General features: G+C 32.5%; 1 protein-coding gene across 2 annotated transcripts in view; it reads left to right on the top strand.

The window, feature by feature from the left end:
* The window catches only part of LOC143069734 (NAD-dependent protein deacetylase sirtuin-2-like), a 35,168-nt gene that overhangs the window by 6,816 nt on the left and 3,898 nt on the right, over positions 1–24,454 (top strand). The window contains exons 6-13 of one of the 2 annotated variants that reach the window (XM_076244502.1): positions 5,141–5,197; positions 6,456–6,524; positions 7,604–7,727; positions 8,374–8,439; positions 17,390–17,445; positions 18,164–18,240; positions 19,089–19,143; positions 23,908–23,975. In XM_076244502.1, the coding sequence (XP_076100617.1) occupies positions 5,141–5,197; positions 6,456–6,524; positions 7,604–7,727; positions 8,374–8,439; positions 17,390–17,445; positions 18,164–18,240; positions 19,089–19,143; positions 23,908–23,975 (572 nt within the window). Of the gene's footprint in view, positions 1–5,140; positions 5,198–6,455; positions 6,525–7,603; positions 7,728–8,373; positions 8,440–17,389; positions 17,446–18,163; positions 18,241–19,088; positions 19,144–23,510; positions 23,552–23,907; positions 23,976–24,454 lie in introns of both variants that reach the window. The other variant, XM_076244503.1, reaches the window with a different exon arrangement.

Genomic DNA, 24,454 nt, shown 5'->3' with positions numbered 1-24,454 from the left:
CAATGTCTTTCTCATCAATAAAAACTGGGCAAGTGTGCTGAAAATGGAGTTAAAACACCAACAATCAATCAGATATTGTTTTTATATCTTTATAAATAAGATGGATGGGCCAGGGAGACAACTCTCCATCCAAATCACAATGTATAAAAAATAAGCTATTAATAAATGTTAGGTATTCATTGATGAGTCAGCAAACATGTGACACAAACACCAAGTGACATCTAGAGGTCAATTTAAGGGGGTAGACCTTGGTTCAGGGAGATAACTCTTTAAATCAGTTAAGTGTTTGTAAAAGTCAAGTTCATCAATGTATTTTAAGCATTTACCTGAAGCAGATTGAAAATAATCTATGTAACCTAAAAGCTTAGAATATATTTTTGAAAATGGTTGACACAATCGTACTAATGATTTTAAGAGTTATTTCCCTTAACCTAGGTCTACCTCCTTAAGATGTCAGGCTATAAAACTGTGGATTCACTTGCTTTTTATACGACCGCAAAATTTTTTAATTTTTTGGTCGTATTGCTATCACGTTGGCGTCGTCGTCCTGCGTCGTCGTCGTTGTTGTCCGAATACAAAAGGTTGGGATTGATTTTGGGAGTTTTGGTCCCAATATTTTAGGAATTAGGGGCCAAAAAGGGCCCAAATAAGCATTTTCTTGGTTTTCGCACTATAACTTTAGTTTAAGTGAATAGAAATCTATGAAATTTTGACACAAGGTTTATGACCACAAAAGGACGGTTGGAATTGATTTTGGGAGTTTTGGTTCCAACAGTTTAGGAATTAAGGGCCAAAAAAGGGCCCAAATAAGCATTATTCTTGGTTTTCGCACAATAACTTTAGTATAAGTAAATAGAAATCAATGAAATTTAAACACAAGGTTTATGACCACAAAAGGAAGGTTGGGATTGATTTTTGGAGTTGAGGTCACAACAGTTTATGAATTAGGGGCCAAAAAGGGGCCCAAATAAGCATTATTTTTGGTTTTTGCACCATAACTTTAGTATAAGTAATAGAAATCTATGAAATTTAAACACAAGGTTTATGACCATAAAAGGAAGGTTGGGTTTGATTTTGGGAGTTTTGGTCCCAACAGTTTAGGAATAAGGGGCCCAAAGGGTCCAAAATTGAACTTTGTGTGATTTCATCAAAAATTGAATAATTGGGGTTCTTTGATATGCCGAATCTAACTATGTATGTATATTCTTAATTTTTGGTCCCGTTTTCAAATTGGTCTACATTAAGGTCCAAAGGGTCCAAAATTAAACTTAGTTTGATTTTAACAAAAATTGAATCTTTGGGGTTCTTTGATATGCCAAATCTAACTGTGTATGTAGATTCTTAATTTTTGGTCCAGTTTTCAAATTGGTCTACATTAAGGTCCAAAGGGTCCAAAATTAAACTAAGTTTGAATTTTACAAAATTAAATTCTTGGGCTTATTTGATATGCTTTATCTAAACATGTACTTTGATTTTTGATTATGGGCCCAGTTTTCAAGTTGGTCCAAATCAGGATTCCATATCAAGTATTGTGCAATAGCAAGAAATTTTCAATTGCACAGTATTGCACAATAGCAAGAAATATCTAATTGCACAATATTGTGCAATAGCAATTAATTTTCAATTGGAGTTATCTTTCTTTGTATAGAATAGTAGTTGATTATATATGTTGGAAATTTGCCAGACATGACTATGATGTCATTTTCTATTTTTATTTGCCAATAACTTTATGTAAATAACTTCATTGGAAATTTGCCAATATAAAATGTTGCTGATGAAGCTTTTTAGCTCACCTGGCCCAAAGGGCCAAGTGAGCTTTTCTCACCACTTGGCGTCCGTCGTCCGTCGTCGTCGTCCGTCGTCGTCTGTCGTCGTCGTTAACAATTTACATTTTGAACTTCTTCTAGAGAACCACTGAATGGAATGGAACCAAACATGGCATGAATGTTCCTTATGAGGTGCTGACCAAGTGTTGTTACTTTGTAGCCGATCCATCATCCAAGATGGCCGCCAGCGGGGGACTTAGTTTAACATAGGACCCTATGGGAAATGCATACAAATGACTTCTTTTAGAGAACCACTGAATGGAATGAAACCAAACATGGCATGAATGTTCCTTATGAGGTACTGACCAAGTGTTGTTACTTTGTTGCCGATCCATCATCCAAGATGGCTGCTAGCCGGGGACTTAGTTTAACATAGGACCCTATGGGAAATGCATACAAATGACTTCTTTTAGAGAACCACTGAATTGAATGAAACCAAACATGGCATGAATGTTCCTTATGAGGTGCTGACCAAGTGTTGTTACTTTGTTGCCGATCCATCATCCAAGATGGCCGCCAGCGGGGGACTTAGTTTAACATAGGACCCTATGGGAAATGCATACAAATGACTTCCTCTAGAGAACCACTGAATGGAATGAAACCAAACATGGCATGAATGTTCCTTATGAGGTGCTGACCAAGTGTTGTTACTTTGTTGCCGATCCATCATCCAAGATGGCCGCCAGCCGGGAACTTAGTTTAACATAGGACCGTAAGGGAAATGCATACAAATGACTTCTTTTAGAGAACCACTGAATGGAATAAAACCAAACATAGCATGAATGTTCCTTATGGGGTGCTGACCAAGTGTTGTTACTTTGTAGCCGATCCATCATCCAAGATGGCCGCCAGCGGGGGACTTAGTTTAACATAGGACCCTATGGGAAATGCATACAAATGACTTCTTCTAGAGAACCACTAAATGGAATGAAACCAAACATAGCATGAATGTTCCTTATGGAGTGCTGACCAAGTGTTGTTACTTTGTTGCCGATCCATCATCCAAGATGGCCACCAGCGGGGGACTTAGTTTAACATAGGACCCTATGGGAAATGCATACAAATGACTTCTTCTAGAGAACCACTAAATGGAATGAAACCAAACATAGCATGAATGTTCCTTATGGAGTGCTGACCAAGTGTTATTACTTTGTAGCCAATCCATCATCAAAGATGGCCGCCAGCGGGGGACTTAGTTTAACATAGGACCCTATGGGAAATGCATACAAATGACTTCTTTTAGAGAACCACTGAATGGAATGAAATCAAACATGGCATGAATGTTCCTAATGTGGTGCTGACCAAGTGTTGTTACTTTGTAGCCGATCCATTATCCAAGATGGACGCCAGCGGGGGACTTAGTTTAACATAGGACCCTATGGGAAATGCATACAAATGACTTCTTTTAGAGAACAACTGAATGGAATGAAACCAAACATTGCATGAATGTTCCTTATGCCGTGCTGACCATGTGTTGTTACTTTGTAGCCAATCCATCATCCAAGATGGCCGCCAGCATGGGACTTAGTTTAACATAGGACCCTATGGGAAATGCATACAAATGACTTCTTTTAGAGAACCACTGAATGGAATGAAATCAAACATGGCATGAATGTTCCTAATGTGGTGCTGACCAAGTGTTGTTACTTTGTAGCCGATCCATTATCCAAGATGGCCGCCAGCAGGGACTTAGTTTAACATAGGACCCTATTGGAAATGCATACAAATGACTTCTTTTAGAGAACCACTGAATGGAATAAAACTAAACATTGCATGAATGTTCCTTATGAGGTGCTGACCAAGTGTTGTTACTTGGTAGCAGATCCATCATCCAAGATGGCCGCCAGCAGGGGACTTAGTTTAACATAGGACCCTATGGGAAATGCATACAAATGACTTCTTTTAGAGAACCACTGAATGGAATAAAACCAAACATGGCATGAATGTTCCTTATGAGGTGCTGACCAAGTGTTGTTACTTTGTAGCCGATCCGCAATCCAAGATGGCCGCCAGTGGGGGACTTTTGAATGAAATTAAACATGTTCCTTTCCTTATCAAAGAGGTTGTGTTGTCACTTTTAGCCAAATTTTATATTTTTTCATATGATTTCAAAAACCCAAGTAGAATCAGGTGAGCGATACAGGCTCTTGAGAGCCTCTAGTTTTCCTTATCTTATCTAAAATGTTTTTAGATAATGTATGTTGGACATTTGCCAGACATGACTATGATGTCATTTTCTATTTTTATTTGCCAATAACTTTATGTAAATAATTTCATTGGAAATTTGCCAATATTAAATGTTGCTGATGAAGTTTTTTTTATTGTTTTATACAATAAACAATGTATATTCACTTTTACTACCAACCAATCTTTACCATTCAGTGATAACAAGCACTTTATTTTACATTTTAATATTTTATGATGTATTTAAAAGAGTAGTTATTGTTGCAAACTCCATTAGAAATTTGAATTGATATCAGTTTTGGAAAAAGGGAAACGGGGATGTGAAAAAAATGGGGGGCGGGGGGGTTTAAATTTTTCTCATTTCAGATTTCATAAATAAAAAGAAAATTTCTTCAAACAGTTTTTTTAGAGGATTAATATTCAACAGCATAGTGAATTGCTCAAAGGCAAAAAAAATTTGTTAAGTTCATTAGACCACATTCATTCTGTGTCAGAAACCTATGCTGTGTCAACTATTTAATTTTAGATTTAAATAAGTTTGAAGAAGAAATCTTTAATTGATTTGTAAAATCTTGACATTTGTTTTGTGTAAAAAAACCCATGTAATGTCAAAAATTTGATCACAATCCAAATTCAGAGCTGTATCACGCTTGAATGTTTTGTCCATACTTGCCCCAACTGTTCAGGGTTCGACCTCTGCGGTCGTATAAAGCTGTGCCCTGCGGAGCACCTGGTTGGATTGAATGTTTAAATTTGTTGTTGATGTATACCCACAAAATCCATAAAGATTGGTATCCCAAGAATAATTATGAATCTACAGTAGTCTAAAGTACAAAACATACCCAGCTGTATGGTTTGATTTTAAGGGTATCTCATGAGATAATATATTTACCAATAGAGGAAACTCAGAAGATTCTTTTGTGATGGACTGCTTGGATTGCAAAATTTTCATATTCACCCTATACAATTATTTGTAAACATATAACACATCCAATAAGTAAGATGTTATAAGAGATCTAAGTCAATACATATAAATACATTTAGTCTCTGTAAGAACTTAGGCTAATGTCATTTAATATGGGAGATTTCCTGTGCAAAACGATGTACTCAAACTCACGATTTCTTTACAGGAAAATCCAGAACCATTTTTTATGTTGGCAAGAGAATTATGGCCAGGTGTATTTAAGGTACCGTAATTTAAATTTACTGTGATCACTTTTTTATTAGCAGCAAATGTTTTTTATGTATGTGTTATTATTTTTTTAGCCGGAAATTTGATGTACAATCAAAGGAGTAGGTCCGGTAAGGACCGATTTTGGCCTCAAATTTCAGGTTCATCTGACGAAAGATTTTGACCACTTTTTAAACACTTAAGTGTCTATTTTATTTGAATTAATTAGTTTATGTAAAAGATTTTAACATATTTAGTCATTAAAAACGATCCGATTCAAGCTCAAATATGTAAAATCTACCTAATATGCAGAAAAATGTCACTTTTCAGATGGTTTTTGGTAAAAATGAAAGTGGCCGCATCCGTGTTTATCCTCAACCTTTATATATGTTATGTATTATCATAAAATACAACTTACATTTCAATATTAAGGATGAACACGAATGCGGCCACTTTCGTTTTACACGAAAACCATCTAAAATTTAACTAAAATGCTAGAATTATGAGGATTTCAGTAATTTAGCATGACTTAATGGTGCTAGTACCGGATATATGTGCATTGTATTGTCAAAAACAGCCCATATTTATGTAGCAGAAGCATTCTACTGTCCAATAAATAACTAAAGGTTTACATTTTAACAATTTTGTAAAACTGCTATATTTTGGGGCCAAAAAGGGGTCTTACTGAACCTACTCCTTACCCATAATACTTTTGTTTATGAAATTACAAATTGCTTATGTGACACATATGAATAGAATAGAATAGAATATTTTTATTCACCAAATTAGGGCCCAGGAGGGCATATAGCATATAAACAATAACATATATGCAATGCAATCTAGACAATAAATTTGTAATATGTGCAATATGATAATTACAAAATAAAAAAATGTTAAGGTTTTAAAACTTTTAAAAATACATGTTCATATTTATACAGCACAGGAACTTGTATGCCTTGAACAAAACATGTTATGATAAAAATCAGTTGATAGCTTTGAACATTAGCTGAAAATGACTTTTTGATACTTGACAGTAAAGGGCATTCCTACCCTGAAAATGGACATGTTTGAAATTTTGAATCAGTGCTTTCTGTGAAATACAGTGTCATACATTTTTACATCAATTACTTCCTGTTTATCAAATACTAGAAGCAGTCATCATTAGTAAACAATCGCCCACATTTCAATTAGTTTTTAATTTTTTGCGTACTTAACTTGCCACTATTTTGTCAGACATGTATGAATCTACAGTATATAAACATATTCTTTTTTAGCCTACAACTTGCCACTATTTTATCAGAATGCTTCAAGAAAAAGGACTTCTTTTGAGACACTTCACTCAGGTAAATCTACTTATTCAAGGCTGTGTGTACATGTACATGTATGATTGTAATAAAAAAACGAAGGACAGTGGTGTATTAATTCATGACATAATCCCTTAAACACACACACACACACATGACAAAACCAAACGAATTTTACAGCTATTCTTCATTTCAATGTCACATATGTGTGTGTCTGACTGCTACATGATATGAGGCAATACACCTAGTGAGGTAGCATACTGTTTGATTCCTTACTAAATGTGGGATTCCAATTTGTGTGTATTTCATAGGTACAGATGGACCACAAATTTAAATGTTTAACAAATTACAAATTTTCTATAGGCTTGAATGCAGACTTTTATAAAACCATGAAATGAAATTCTATGATATTGCAATATTTACGAAAATTGGTACCAATTAAAATAAGTTAATCCACAGAAGTAAGTCTGTTAACTATAAGCATATTGTTCAGATTTTATTCAACACATCACAAGTTTTCTAGAAAACCTCATTAGATTTTTTATCATTTTGAAAAAGGGGATAACTAGGGTGTAATCAAAAGCCATTATTGAAAAAGATAACAACATGGCTAAAACACACAATGGCCAAAAGAGGACCATCACAAAAAAATTTAGCTGCAGACCGCTGGTCTTTGCGATTCACCCAGGCAAATAATACTATACAGAAAAAACTGAAAATTGGATAACAGACACCCTTCGAAAAACCATGGTTATACCCATGTGCTTTGTAAGGGTTAGCAGGTTCTGCTCCAAAAGTGGTGACTGTCATGTTGACACATTTTATGTCATAAAAGAGCATGGAGTCTGGATTTTTGGCAACATAGAACATATTACTGGTAATCTATGACAAAATAGATATTCAAAAACAAAACACCATATCAAGCTATAAACAAAATATATGTATTAGAAAGGGCAGGGAAAAGGTTTTGATGGTTGAAAAAGACCGTAATGTGTTTCATATTTAAAACTCGAGGGATTAGATCCTTTATATAATTTTTTGATTTTTAAGATTCTTTGTACTAGGTCTTATAATTTCATAATGGAACATATTTTAAATGTTGTTTTAATCTATTGCAGAATATAGACACATTAGAGTCTGTTGCTGGTTTGGACCCTGAGGTGTGTGTTGAGGCCCATGGTCATTTCAGGACAGGGCATTGCATACAGTGTAGGGCAGAGTATACACAGGACTGGATGAAAGGTAATATATTTGCTGGTGCCACATTTACCTTGATATCATATCGGGTACAAGTAACCTGTAAATAAAACTAAATTAATAAACTAGTTGTACTGCAGATTTCTTTATTTTTGAAGGTACATGTACAAATTTTCATGGATTGAAAAAAAAAAGAATTTCATGGAAATTTAATTCTGTGGTTTTAACTGAACCATCCATACAAGCCTATACAAAGACGGTACTTTTCTAAACGGTAAAACTCTGGATAACCTTTGACTTTCAAAAAATCAGCAAATATATGTACCTAATCAATGATAAATCATCATAGGTAGCTAAAAATGAAAATTACTTCCCTTTTATTTTGATTCTGTCACCAGTAGGACCATTTGTATATAGTCTTATGTACCATACTACAATGCTTTCATATATAACTAGAAAGACTTGTGGAAATTAAGGAATCAGACATTACTTTAGTCTGTGAGTCAATAACAACCTCTAAATCACTGAAATGATCTCAGTTGAACCTAGTTTAAAAGGTAGCATATTGATATATGAATAGCAACATTATAACAAAAAGGGGAAAAGAACAATCACACGCACATACACACAAACTGTCTTACAAACAATGAAATGGTGAAAATTGAGCATTTATTTGATCTTTTAATTTTAGAGAGGATTATGAAACCAAGTATACCTAAATGTGAAGCAGAAGGGTGCGAGGGCGTTGTTAAACCTGGTGAGTTATCTCCCTTGTGGACCAAGAGGAAAATGTTTTGTTTTCAGTTAATTGAACGACCCTCATATTTCAAACTATTTTATTATGTTTTTTTGTCCTCCCTTCAACATGTTGCTGGGACATAGAAATACTGGCCATTAATCTAATCTTGTAAGGACAGTTCTTGTCACATTTTTTTTGGAAAGTTTGCTATAGCTTGCTATAGCAATACACTTTCTTAAGTCATCGGCCTCTAACCGGAAGTGACAGGTTTCTTACTTTAGGAAGTGTGTCCTACTTTTAGATAATGTAGTACTGGTGTTTGAAAACTAATAATAAAAAAAAGCTTTTGAAATTTAGAGCTTTCCTATTTTGATAGCTTGAATTAAAACCTGAATTTTTATCGATAAATCAAATAATTCAACTTCATTTTGAAAATGGCGAACAAACTATAGGGATAGCAAGGTATCAAAATTTTCTTAGACAAGTCATTTTTCTCCATTTCATAATAATAAAAAACAAGTATTTTCTTATTGTTTTGTTCATTTTTACTAGTTAAATTTAGAATATAAAGAAAGATTATGAATAGCAGATTTAAATTCTGTATAACATGATTCATATTATTTGTTGTAAAGCAATAAAATTTCTTCCTAATAAAACATGAGCCGGAAGAAATAGCGCAAATGACGTTTATTTTGACTGCCGACGTCGCCAGTATTTTTATCATGTCTGGAAAGAATGCAAAACTGGGATAGGTGGTAGGGTACTAGGTATTTCAACAAAGTATGAAAACGAAAGTAGAGATTCAAAATTTTCATGTTATATAGGTTTCCAGAAATAGATCGTATTAAAAGTGTATTTTATTCAAAATCAAACTTTTCAAACAAAATTTTACTAATTTTTTCTTGAAGCTCTTAAATTGAAACCGGCATCATCGTAAAATTCAAAACATTTACCTAATAGCACTATCATGTCTTAATCTCTCTTTCGTCTACCACCTACCCCGAAAACATCACAAAGATTGCAAAGAAGACATCAAAAGGGATTTTCGAAAACGTTGAGAACGTCGCCGGCTGGAGTATCAGTGTCATTGACACTTTGCTTCTTTGCAACACGCTTCCTGGTAATTATTATAAATTATATGCATATTCCGCACATTTAAACAATAACCAATTAATCTTTGCACAATATTCGCGTAGAATACTGAGTTGAAAAAATGTTTGAAATAATATTTTTTAAAAAGTAGCACGTACACCTGGGGTTAATTTCTAGAACGTAAAGTGCGATAAAAATAGATTAGTTAGATTTTCTAAAAATCAACAGATGCTCTAAAATTAAATCATCTGAAATAAAAGCATGGAAAATAACAAACAGATATAACTTACACGGTAACATAATAGTTGTCGACAAGAGAAGAATATACGGCAAAACAATGATAAAATTTACAATAAACCATGAACATATTCTTACGTTACATCGTTCAGATGGGTTTTACAGAATAAAGAATAATGTTAGATGGGTTTTGGTAATAATATGGTGTTGAAATATAAAGAATACTGGGCAAAACTTATAAAGTCATTTAAAGAATTGAAAAAAAAACGCTAAACAAATTAAGAAAAGGAAATTTAAGTCCACCCCCTCATCGAGACCCTTGTGATAGACACGTCAAAAAAAAAAAAAAAAAAAAAAACAAAAAACAAGAAAGAAGAAGAAGTCACACGTGGCAGAAATCCAACACACAATAACATTTTTAAAATCAATATTCATGATGAGAAAGTTCTCTAATTTCAATGATGAAAAAGAATATATACTATAATATATGAACTAAATCGAATCTAAGACATGTCAATTTCCATATGAATAAAAAATAATATCCAAAGAGCAACACATTACATGAGGGGGTAAGAGGGATCCTTATCCCGAAATCCCTGGCTTAAAAACACGATATCCCGAGGTCCGGAATTTAAATAAATTTAAATCCCGACATCCCGAAATTCGAAAAAAGAATTCCCGGATCCCGAAATCCCGAGCTTAAAAACACCCGATCCCGGAGTCCCGATAAAGGTCCTTACCCCCCCCCTCATTACAACTATCCAGCAAAACAAAATTATAGAAATAATAAAAAAAATAACGTGTCCTATCAGTATGTCCTTGTCAATATTCAAATATTCAGGCATCCTAGAAATCTGAAAACCTAGATGAGTTGTTATATAGCGATTTTTATGCTAGCAACTCGATCCCCACACTTTGATTTATTTTTAGCTACAAATCTGAAGGCTATTCAAATGCATGGTAAAAAAAGTGGAACCAGTTTCATTCTATGTTAAATCTAGGGAAAAAAATGAAACTTCTGCACGCACCTTCTTAATGGCGAAATAAAATATTCTGCGATAGAATACAGTAAAATCTACTTTGTAAATAATGAATACCGTATTACACAATTATTAACTAAGTAAAAATGAAAAACCTGTTCACGCTATTTATAGTAAATAATCAGAGGCATTATTGCTTGTAGTCATACAGAAATAAAAAAAATCAAAAAAAAATCAGTGTTAATAATAAATGGCAGTAATCCAAGACCAAAAGAGTGAGACATCTACTATATTTGATCATTGACGATCAAAGTAACTAGAACATTGTAATTTTTTTCTTAGGTCTATTGGTATATTGTGCATACATGTACAAATACTCAATGACATACTACAAACAAAAATGTGTACATAGTACATGGATGCCCCTTCCGCACAATCATTTTCTATGCTTAGCAGACCGTGAAATTAGGGTTAAATCTCTAATTTGACATAAAAATAAGAGAGATCATATCAGAGGAAACATGTGTACTAAGTTTCAAGTTGATTGAACTTCAACTTCATCGAAAACTACAAGGACGAGAAACTTTCAACTTGAAGACAAAAAAAACTGTAACCTAAAGTAGGACAGACGAACAGAGAGACGGACCGACAGACTAACAGATTCACAGACTGAAAAAACATTATGTCCTAAGTGGGACTTTCTTGTCCATGTTCATGTTATGTCCAAGCACTATACTATAATGGAATTTTACAAGCACATTTTACCTCACTTCAAACTTGAGTTTCCCCCTTTACAAGCACATTTGACCTCACTTCAAACTTGAAGATTTAGAATTAGCCTAGGATTGGAAATACAAAATATAGACTCACAATCTGATAAAAAATATTTTTCTGCACTTACTCTTGTGGTTTATATATCACAAACCACATATAAATTTTAAAGAACGAGTAGCAAGTGCGGAGAACTAATTTTAATAAGATTTATGGTATCAGGATTTGGAAATTTAAACTCATGAAATCATGCGCGACATATAAACAAAATGACTCGAAACAATATCAACTGATATACCCACTAAAAAGTTTCCGCTAGAAAAAGGAACATTGCTTGTTTGACAGAACAGGTATTTTTTTTTCTTGGTGAAAAATTTCAATTGATAAATTTTCGGATGTGAAGTATCTTCCAGCTGTCCGTCAAATTGTTCAAGACTTGCATTCTTTTGTGTAAGAGTTAAGAATATCGGTCAAACTATTCACTCAGTACTAAAGCATTTCTGATGAATTAAAATTATTTCTGATTTCGAAAAATTATTTTGAATTATAACTTACTCTCAAAATGCAAATTTGATAAATATTGTTACACAGTCAAACATCAAACACACTACATTTGGATGCAACACTTTCTGGGTTTTCAAATTTCAACTTACTATGAAAACTTCTCATTATCTTTGAATGAAATCATACGAGGTGACACAGTTAAGGACAATTTTATGAAGATAGTGAAATTTAGTTTCACAATCATATATAGATCTCAACTAAAATTAGGCCAAATTAATGATCAGTATTAAAAAATTGAAATTGGATCTACAGATTGTTTAAACACTAAATCATGAAAACAATATGCTATTAGCTTGTAATGCTAACAATGAACTTAGTATCCAATGAAAGAAGTATACAATTTCTTATAGAGAAGCAAGAAAATATGTTTTTGATCAAAAGAAAACTGTTGAGAGTTGAAAGTGGTTTTGAAGAAGAATATCTTTTAAATGATTAAATGCGTCTCTCTGCCAAACTTATATGAATGAATCTTTATTTGCAAAACAGACAAAAACCAATTTTGGTTATGGCAAATACATTGACAAAACAAACATGATCAAACATAATGAAAACTCGACAATATTATAAGAGATATGATAAAAACAGTTAATGTTCTTCTTTCCTCAGTTCTAACGACTCTTTAATAAAAGAAACAACTGCTTTTACATCATTTGGTGTTGATGGATTTAGTATAATCACCAGTTTATCAGTAAAATTAAGTGTATTAAAATTTACATATTTTTGTATATAATATTTTAGAAAGATTTCTCTTTTATTTTTATTTATTTTACAGTTAAAGAAAAAATGGAATTCATCGTCTAAGATATTACATATTTTACATATATAATACATTTATTTTCTGTAACCTATAAAATAAGGAGATGTGGTAGTTTTCCCAATGAGAAAGATTACAAGAAACTTAAGGAGCATGTCAGATTTATATTATAGGTGTTATCAACATTCATAGATACTAGTATCGACTGCTTATATAAAGCCATAACATCTTTATCTATTGTAACAAACTCAATAATAAATTATTGCATTTTCATGCCCCTGTGAAAAATGTATGTCCCTGTGACAAAATGTCTCTGTGCATATCAATTTACCCCTGTCTGTCCGTCCGTCCGTCTGTCCATATTTAGATACATAGATTTCCTCTTCCTACAGTTTTGGAAGTACAACTTTAATATTTTGTAGGATGATCATACACATCATGAAGGTGTGCAAGATCACAGGATTTTGTTTTCTTTCAAATATTCTAAATAAGACAGGCAGCTTTTTTTGTACAAGATGTATAAAGAGATCGTTGATTTTCCGGCTATCTCATCCTACAGTGTTTGACATACAGCTTAAACATTTTGCAGGATGTTCAAACACATAGTTGAGGTGTGCATGGCCTGGTGTTTGGACTTTGACATTTTTAGTTTGTTAGACGGGGCATCATGTGTGTCTCACAGACAGCTTAAGGTGTTACCTAACACTTTCACTAAAATCAATTGGGCTCGTTTAATTTTCATAAAATTTTTACAAAGTATTTACTTTGACCCTTTGACAAAAATATAAAAACCAACCATTTTATCAGAAAAAATACACTGGTTATATAGCAGTTTGACAAACACTAGTTTTGATCATTGAGAAGCTTAATATTCTCTTAACAACGCAACGTAATTAAAACGTTTAGCTGATTTTACAGAGTTATCTCCCTGTAGTGTTAGGTACCACCTTAACAATTTCAATTTGTATGCCAACATCACTGTTTGTCAAATCTAAAACATGTGTAACTATACTCATGTAATGGCAGAACAGAAAAAAGGTGCATTGTCCTTATCTATAGTTTTTCACTGGTATTTCTGTTTTCTTTAATAAGTTTTTATTGGCTTATTGAAAGACAATTATATCAACTTCCATCGTGATTCCTGCTACTATTGATACCCTTGTAACCTGCTTTGTTCTTTCTTTCTGAATTTGAGTCACCCAATACAGCCGAGTCAACGTGTCATATGTATCTTAATACTTGTAGAACATTAATAAACAAATATGGTTTGTTCCGGGAAAATATGCATTTTCAATTATTATTTTAAAATTTTGCATTAAATTGGTTGCCATGGTAACACAAAAACATGATTTTAATAATTTTTTTCAATTCTATATTCATTTAGTATTCACAACATATTGGAAATAATATCATATGAAACATTAATTACTAAAAAAAAAAATTTGAAAAAAAAAAAAAAAAATTTTTCTGTAAAAATGGCAATTTTTATACAATTTTTAGTGATAAATCACAAAAAAAAAAAAAATTTTCAATAATATTTTGGAATCGAGACTAAATTTTTCACTTCAAATAAAAGCAATACTTGAAATGATGCCGGTTTTATATACTTTGATGCAAAAGAAATCATGTACTAAAGGGTTGTATGCCAAAAAATGGCAATTTCGCATGTCTAAAAGTGCATATTTTTGGCAAAAAAACAGAAAAGTTCAACTTTTGAGACTTCAGATTTAATTCACCATAAATCTTTCATCCAAGAAACTTCAGAATATCGGTTATCTATCTAACTAGTTGCAAAAACAGTAAAAATTTCCTATATTTGACCTATGATTGAAGAATGGCATACTAGTAAAATGTCCTAAAATTGGATATCTGTAAAATTGCCCATATGATCCCAAAATACCTTTACTTTTATCATCTAAAAATAACTGTGTATTTTTTATTTTTTGTCCGAATTGAACAATCTAAAGTGATTTTTTTATGGAAAAGTAATCTCTCTAACTAAATGCCGATAATCTATTGTTTTAACTGTATATAATTATTTCCTTACTATCCCTACAAACTATACTACGCAGATCTGCGCTTCGTGGAAAGTCAAATCAATACACACTCGAGACAGCAGTTTCTACGTTATGCTTTTATCGGTATTCTCCAGACATGCCTCAGATCCATATATGTGTGCCTCCAGACGGGAGTACTATTATTCCGGTTTCAAAGGTTTCCTACCTTCCTCCGGTTGAAGAGAAAATTAATACCGTGTTTAAAATATTTCATGAATGTACATTTTTCGACGCCGACTACGATTTTTACAAATGTTTATTCAATATGTATAAGCCCGAGAGTATCAAAAGTATCATGGTATCTTATTTAATCTCGGCCCACAACAAACTCGGACTATAATAAACTCTGCCTTTTACATATTCGGCATTAGAAAATCGGACTATAACAAATTTTGTAATTATACTACTTGCTATTAAGGCTCATAAACAAAGTTGTTGCTGAGTTCTTATTATTGTTCTTCTTGGGGTCTATTTATGTGTATTTTGAGGGGCCAACAGAAGGTAGTAAATTACTATAGAATCCTATGGGATTTAAAAAAAAAAATTCAAATGACTATAACTTGAAAACAGTAAGTGATGGACACACATGGTTTTCAGTAATGATCACAGAACCATAAAATAAATCAAATTAAATTCGGTTGAGTCCATGGGGTCACCAAACCCAACCCCTCATGTTTGAGACCTTAAAAACAGTCAAGATCCCCACCCCTAAACCATATATATTCTTATACGGTACAATAAAACAAATCAAATGAAATAAAAGGAGAGTCCCCTGGGGTCACCCCCACCCCCTTGTTGTTTGAGAACTTGTAAACGGTTGAGATCCCCTCCCATAAACCATAAATATTTTTGTATGTGGCAACAAAACAAATCAAATGTTATTTTTGGGTCAGCCCCACCCCCTCATGTTTGAGAACTTGGAAACTGTCCAGATCCCCACCCCTAAACCATATATATTTTTGTATGGGGCATCAAAACAAATCAATTCAAATAAAGTGGGAGTCCCTTTGGGTCAGCCCCACCCCCTCTTATTTGAGAACTTGGAAATGGTCAAGATCCCCATCCCTTAACCATATATATTCTTGTTCTGGACAATAAAACAAATCATATGAAATAGAAGGCAAGTCCCCAGGGGTCACCCCCACCCCCTTGTTGTTTGAAAACTTGTAAATGGTTGAGATCCCCACCCATAAACCATATATATTTTTGTATGGGATAATAAAATAAATCAAATGAAATATAGAAGAAGTCCACAGTGGTGACCCCACCCCCTTCTTTTTGAAAACTTGTAAACGGTCGAAATCCCCACCCCTAAACCATATATATTCTTTTATGGGGCAACAAAACAAATCAAATGAAATATAGTGGGAGTCTGTCTGGGTCATCCCCACCCCTCATGTTTTAGAACTTTTAAACGGTTGAGATCCCCACCCCTTCACCATATATATTCTTGCATTGGACAATAAAACGAATAAAATGAAATATAAGGAGAGTCCCTCAGTGTCATCCCACCCAATCCTGTTTTGAGAACTTGTAAACAGTCCAGATCCACCCCCTTCTTTTTCGAAAACTAAAAATTGTCAAAATCCCCACACGGAAACCACATATATTCTTGTACGGAATAATAAAACAAATCAGATGAAATAAAAGTCTAGTCCCTTAGGGTCACTCTTATCCCTACCTCCTGCCTCTTTGAGAACTTGTTAACTGTCTAGATCCCTAAATCATGAATATTACTGTACATGATTTCAAGAAGATTTGAATGACATCCGTCCGTCTTCAACATGTACAGAACTAAAAAATGCTTTAACTAATTTGCATGAAACTTTAGTAAATTATTTATATCTATTGACGTGTGCTCCCTTTCGTTTTTTTTATAAAATTTAGATTTTAAGTTTCCAAGTTATGGGGGTTTTGTCTCGCCTTGATGCAGTCAAAAAGCAAGAAATAGGTATGCTGTTTTCGGCGTCAGCAGCGACTGCGACAACAGCATCAACAATGTATTAGTTTGTGATTAGGTCTAGTTGATGGTGAACCACTAGTGGTAGGTCAATGATATTTGGTATGCAGTTATATAATTAAGCATTGGCACATCTCATTACCATGGAGATTATTTGGCCCCGCCCCCTCAGTCAAGGTCTATTGACTTTGAAACTTTTCATAGTTTACATGTATTAGTTTGTGATTAGATCAGTTTATGGGGAACCACTTGTGGTAGGTCAATGATATTTGGTATGCAGTTGTATAAGCATATTATTATTCATTGGATACCAATTTTCGTGGATTTCGTGGGTACAGGGAAATCACAAATTTAAATGTTCAACATTTTGCAAAATTGCTTTATGATTATATGCAATCTTTTGGAAAACTACGAAATCAGATATGAGAAAATGCAAGTTTTCCTCAATCCACGAAAATTGGTACCCACGAAAATAAATGAATACACAGAACTTTGATTATGATAAATAATTGTGATGATGTGACCTACTTTTATCTTTTGATGTTTATTGCAGATATTGTTTTCTTTGGTGAAAGTCTTCCACATCGTTTTCTGCAATGTATGTCAGAGGTAAGAATTAATTCTATTTTTAGGTTTTTATGATAATTTGAAGTACCGGTAATTACAGATAACACTTTAATAATGGAAATATAGATTTTTTTTGTCAAATCTAAGTAACACAGTCCTGCATGACATTTCACACATTAAAAGTGAGAGATTTCCTTTTTTTTTTAACATTTTTCTGAAATTTCATAATATTTCATTGTACATTTTCAAATGGATCCAATTGTAAAATAAAATTCTTAATTAAATAAATAACTAAACATCATGTCATTAGTTAGAAAACTTTGTTTATGTTGAAAGGTATGATACCACACATTATTGTTTGTAAAATCAAGCATTTTAAAAAGAATTATTACCGGTTTACCTTTATTTCAAACTAAGTCACATGCTGTTTGCAAGAACTCCAACCCATTCTTATACCCCTGTTAAAGATTAACACAACAATTAATGCAAATGTAGTAATTTTAGGTTTATTGTTAATTAACTTCATTCCGATGAAACTGCTTATGCTGGCATTATTTTTGGGGTATAACTCTTGAATAAACCTTGTTTTATCATAATTTATTAATTTTTAACATATTTGTAAAACATATTTATTTGGTTAAAAAGGGGAGAAATTAAGATTTAGGATGTCCTTAGAAAAAGAATAAGAAAAAAATAAAAATACCAAGTTCTCATTCATTGTCATTTGCACAGTTGACAAATTGTTTTTTGTTTTTTTCAGGATTTTGGTAAATGTGATTTGCTAATTATAATGGGAACATCGTTATTGGTTCAGCCATTTGCTTCATTAGTCAACAGGTAATTAATGTATAAACATTATACTTAACATTACATACATTTTAAACTTGAATGTACTTTAAGATTATCCATGATATTTCGATTGAGACAAGTTTAAAAGACCATTGAGTATTTGTTCATGATTGCTGTTTTGAAGACTCTTAAAGTCATGAATTTTCTTTCTTCTAGACTTGAAAAAACATATTGTATGAGTAGCTTGATATGGAAAATTATCGTAAAAGAAAATCAATGGAAAATTAGAGAAACTAGGGATAAAGTAACTTCACATCTAGTGGCTGTACTGCAACTAGTCTTAGTTTGATGCCATTTGACTTAGTGATCCTTATGTTTTGTGTTGTTCATCTACAATGATTACTGTAAACCAACTTATTTTCAGGAATACTTTATATCCCAATTCAAAGCAATTTAATTTCGTGATTTTCAAATTTAATTGATATAGTTAGACAAGGAATGATTAAAGTTTTTCTCAGCAATTTATATTCACGTTATTATTCTTCTGGCTAAAGTAAAGAAAATAAGTTGGTTCAAAGTATTAGCCTTTTTTTCTGCTCTCGGTATGTGTGTTTGAATTTTACAAGTGACTGGTATTCATAAGTGTATGCTGTACAATTCATGTATTCTATGAATTGGATATATTTTTAGAAAAAAATCTATTTTACTCTACTCTTAGTATATGTTTAAGAACATGAGAAATGAAAACAATGACAGGGCCAAGTGGTTGTATAAAAATTTGCACATGCAACTTCTTTTCAATTACCCTTAAGCAATATCCACAGAGATGTTACTTGAAATATGCAAAAAATGAAATGAACTTTAAAGTATGATGAATATTAGTTTATTATTTGCAGAACAAAGGAAAATGTACCAAGAATGTATATCAACTTAGAAAACAGTTGTCCTCCTGTAAGTTAAACAAAATCTGCACACTTCATGTCTATGGTTTTTTAAAGCAATTGCTTTTATGCTATCGCGTATGGCCATCTTTGTGACCCAGATCAGAGACTCCGCCCATATCAAGCCATAGTATTTTGTTAAACAGGCTCCTGGTCTGTCATTCTTTAACACCTATGTATGTTTTCTAATGCAATACATAGCTTGAAACTTTAAAAAAACGTTAGTGGATTTAAGAAGTTTCAGAATATGTTTTTGTAGATGTATTTTTGTATTTAAAGGGTCAACCGTTTGACTATCAAATAACATAGAAGTCCGAGTGAAAAAAAGTACATTTTTATAACTGCGATTCCGTTTTCCGCCGTTCGTACGATGTTTCAACAAAATATGGATTCATTTCAGTTGTTGATTTAGTATTGAAAATTTAACTGAATTATCTCCTATTAAATACGGTTTTATATGTTTAATTTGTGTTTCTTTAAGAGGTCAGGTGCTCTTGTTCATTCATAAAATTATCGTCCATTCATACATTTATCGTAAAATCAAAATCACTACACAGGTTAATGCGTAGTGTCAAATGATTACCTGTAATCTAAAAATAGACAAACTTTGTTTGCGCAAATAATTTAGCGGAACGAAACCCTTGTTGAAAACACATAACAATAAGTTCGTTTTCCTTTTCTGTCAAACTCCGTAATATTTATCGATCACCTTACTAATGAAATGGACCCGTCCAAACGTAGTAGATGCCAAGTCGGTCCAGATGAAGAGATATTTCCTCCGATATTTCAATTTGGATTTTCTAGTTACATAGATTGAAAAAAAGTACGTCTTTTTAAATATCATGATCAAAACTGGGAATGCATAACAAATGTCAGATGAAACCATTATCCTCGTCTTTTCAGTGAACAAGTCTACTACGTTTGTTGACACTCGACGGTCCACCGTGTTAGCAATTTTATTTCACATGTTTTCGAAATATTGAAATCATTTTTCGCAATGTTTCCTGAAAATTGATAAATGTCAAAGCAACGTAGAGCTGTTTGTTCTTGTTCGTATAATAAAATTGAGAATGGAAATGGGGAATGTGTCAAAGAGACAACAACCCGACCATAGAAAAACATACAACAGCAGAAGGTCACCAACAGGTCTTCAATGCAGCGAAAAATTCCCGCACCCGGAGGCGTCCTTCAACTGGCCCTAAACAATACATCAGTGATAACGATTTAATGTCATGTTTGTCTGTGATGAACCCCCCCCCCCTTTTCGGGATTGCATGAGAATTATAGTTATCTCGTACCCACATGCACTTGTTTCTATCCATAGGAAGGTTGGCTATCCATATAAAACTATTTTGGATAGAAACAAGTGCCTGTGCTCGTACCGCATCAGAAGGACATACATGTATATCAACTGAGCAATAATGTTTGGAACTTAGTTTTAAAAATGATGACAAAGTACCATTATGAAAATATTTTTATTAAGCTGAAATATATATTTATTCTTTACATGTTTATGTCTTGTAAGATATTTTATTTCTTTCCCGTTTTTTAACATTTGCGTCTGGAAAGTTGAAATGTTTTAACTTAATCATTTGTGTTAATGGTTAAATATAAATTAATAATGAAAATTGTTAAAATTAAATCAATAAAGGAAATTATTGCCCAGTTACAAACACTACCAGGGGATAATCCATGATGATTTCTTTTTGAGTTATATGTTTCAGCACATGTATATTTGACCCCAACTTTAGCCTGGTAAACGTGTTGTCTCCTTGTGAAATATAAAACATAATAAAAATGACTTTCTGCTAAAGTCTTTTATTTATATAAAGTTAAAACCTTCTTACTTCTAACTAGACAACACTCATGTCAGGTTTAATTATTATATATATGTGGATGAAAAATAAAAGTCCCCAAACATTAACATGACAGCAATTGCTTTTACAGCCTTTAAGGCTTTGATTTTTATGCCCCACCTACGATAGTAGAGGGGCATTATGTTTTCTGGTCTGTGCCTCAATTCGTCCTTCCATTCGTTCGTTCGTCCCGTTTCAGGTTAAAGTTTTTGGTCAAGGTAGTTTTTGATGAAGCTGAAGTCCAATCAACTTCAAACTTAGTACACATGTTCCCTATGATATGATCTTTCTAATTTAATTGCCAAATTAGAGTTTTGACCCCAATTTCACTGTCTACAGTACTGAACATAGAAAATGATAATGCGAGTGGGGCATCCGTGTACTATGGACACATTCTTGGTTTTTTTTATAAATGACTATATGGTATTGGGTTTGCTCATTATTGAAGGTTGTATTGTGACCTATAATTGCTTGCAATCTTAAGTGATTAAGTGTTGCATTTGCAAGCATACCCCATCTTTTAATTTTATATTGATTTTTTTTTAAACGTCTATCATCTGTACTTTGTCTTTAAAATATATTTAAAAATAAGCAAAGCAATGATATTCACTATTTGGTCAAGGTCTCTGCATTGCGATGACATAAAAAAATGAAAACTGCAGACTTGAAATGTGACAATGTATGGTTAGCAGCAATTACAAAATTTTGTACAGGACAAAAGATCCAACAACCCACTAACAATCCACTCCTCCAGAAAAAAAATATTAGAGAATACAGAAGATCAGAACCAACCACCAACAATCAACATCCTCCATAGAAAAAGTATTGGAAATACCAAAGATCACACAAGCAACAAAAGCCTGACTACTCAGAAAAAAAAATAATATTCAATTAAGGAAAAATAAACAACACATGGTCCAGACAGCCTGACTTGGTACACACAATTTGGACAGATTTAGCCTGCTTAACATGTGCACATATTCTTTGCAATTCAGAGTTACATGTTGTCAAAGTAAAACAAAGTAAAAAAAAAAAGCATGGTGCAGCAACCAAAAGGGGGACCACTTATTTGAACAAGGGAAAAAGAGATGGCACATAATTTGGAAAGGAGGGTCATTTTGATTCCTGCTACAACAAAGATCTAGTTAGAATGTTAATCTTATATTTATTTTTACATTTTTACAGTGACTTGACTGTTAGTGTTGCTATCCACCACTTGCAACTCATTCAAAATTTTGACCAAATTGCAATTTGTTTTATAAAATCAAATTGTTCAACTGGTCAGAATATTGAACAAATTGTTCAGTCAAAATGTGAAAGTGCAAGGTGATAAAATAAAATATACTTACAATCCTATAAGACTTTAACTCCACTTTATTGATGGTATTACTAAATCAGTGTATCAATCTGTATAGTTATATTATAGCCATTACCATACTAAAGGTGGACTGTTTTATTTTTAATTGCTATAAAAATGTCCAAACTAAGCTTTTATATAGTTTTTCTTTCGAAAAGTATTCTATATTCATAAGAATCACACATTATGTGAATAAAAACATTTCATATTCAGTAAAATATTTGTGAAATTGCAATATGTTTGTAGGAAGGGGAGATAATCTTTTTTGGTTTCAAAAAATCTTTATTCAAAAGAATAGTATTTTAGGTTATCTCCACAAGGAAACTTATCAATAGCATATTGTTATTTCACACATATTTTACTGAATATATGATGTATTATTTTAAATGATATATGATTCTTATAAATATAAAATCCTTTTCAAAAGAAAAACTATATAAAAGCTTAGTTTGGACATTTTTATAGCAATTAAAAATAAAAAGGATTTTATATTTATAAGAATCATATATCATTTAACATATTGCAATTTCACAAATATTTTACTGAATATGAAATGTTTTTATTCACATAATGTGTGATTCTTATGAATATAGAATACTTTTCGAAAGAAAAACTATATAAAAGCTTAGTTTGGACATTTTTATAGCAATTAAAAATAAAACAGTTCACCTTTAGTATGGTAATGGCTATAATATAGCTATACAGATTGATAGACTGATTTAAAAATACCATCAATAAAGTGGAGTTAAAGTCTTATAGGATTGTAAGTATATTTTATTTTATCACCTTGCACTTTCAGTCTTGACTGTGGTTTTCTACAGCAGTTGGTTCAAATTTCTGACCAGTTGAACAATTTGGTTTCATAAAACAAATTGCAATTTGGTCAAAATTTTGAATGAATTGAAATTGGTGGATAGCAACACTTACAGTCAAGTCACTGTAAAATAATTTATGAATATAGCCTTTTCAAATATTTAGTCATGAGCATTCCTGATCATGGTAAATCCAGAAAAGGGCTTGAGACTCATGAAATTTGTAGTGTTGTTTTAATTTTTAAAAAGGTTGAGTTTAAGCTTTTCTTTAACTTTCATACATGTTATTAGAGTAACTAAAAGATTTGAAATATCCCTTTTGAATATATTCTTTGTCATTTTAATGCTACAGAGGAAGGATAAAACTGGACCATATTCCAAGGCCAATAACAGGTAAAGTAAAGGGACCGTCTGATAGTTAGGCCATTCCAAATTGTTTAGATGTTCTTTGGACACTGGCTACTAGCAAATTTCATTGAAAAATGACACTTTTGGAATATAAAATTTGGCTTTATTTGAATAGTGAGGGAAAAGATAATACAAAAAAAATGAAACATCTTTCAAAGAGAAAAAACAAAGAGATGATAAAAAACTGCATTCTGATCCAAAGAGCAGTCTATCAATATGGAATGGCAATCTGAGAAATCCTTATTTTGAATTTGGTGTACAATATGCTTGTTTTTATTTTAAAATTTAGACCCAGTCACTGCTGTTTTGCTTTTTTATCATTTTTGTTTTTATTTATTCAGAAACTGGATCCAATTATGACTGTGATATTTGGCAGTGGTTTTGATTTTGACGGTGAAAATAATTACAGGTTGGTTTGATGTATGACATGTAAAGAAGACCAAGTGCCTGTCTGGTGTACAAAATTATTGCTTCGCATCAAGTTGCAAAGCTTTTATTATGCCCCACCTATGATAGTAGAGGGGCATTATGTTTTCTGGTCTGTGCCTCCGTTCGTCCGTCCGTCTGTGCGTCCGTCCGTTCGCTTCAGGTTAAAGTTTTTGGTCAAGGTAGTTTTTGAAGAAGTTGAAGTCCAATCAACTTGAAACTTAGTACACATGTTCCCCATGATATGATCTTTCTAATTTTAATTCCGTATTATAGTTTTGACCCCAATTTCATGGTCCACTGAACATAGAAAATGATAGTGCGAAGTTCAGGTTAAAGTTTTTGGTCAAGGTAGTTTTTGATGAAGTTAAAGTTACATCAACTTGAAACTTAGTACACATGTTCCCTGTGATATGATCTTTCTAATTATAATTCCAAATTATAATTTTGACCCCAATTTCA

The sequence above is a fragment of the Mytilus galloprovincialis genome, chromosome 3 (assembly GCF_965363235.1).
Source record: "Mytilus galloprovincialis chromosome 3, xbMytGall1.hap1.1, whole genome shotgun sequence".
NCBI lineage: Eukaryota > Metazoa > Mollusca > Bivalvia > Mytilida > Mytilidae > Mytilus > Mytilus galloprovincialis.
Note: the sequence above shows the minus strand (reverse complement) of the source record. Positions and strands in the feature narration are given on the sequence as shown.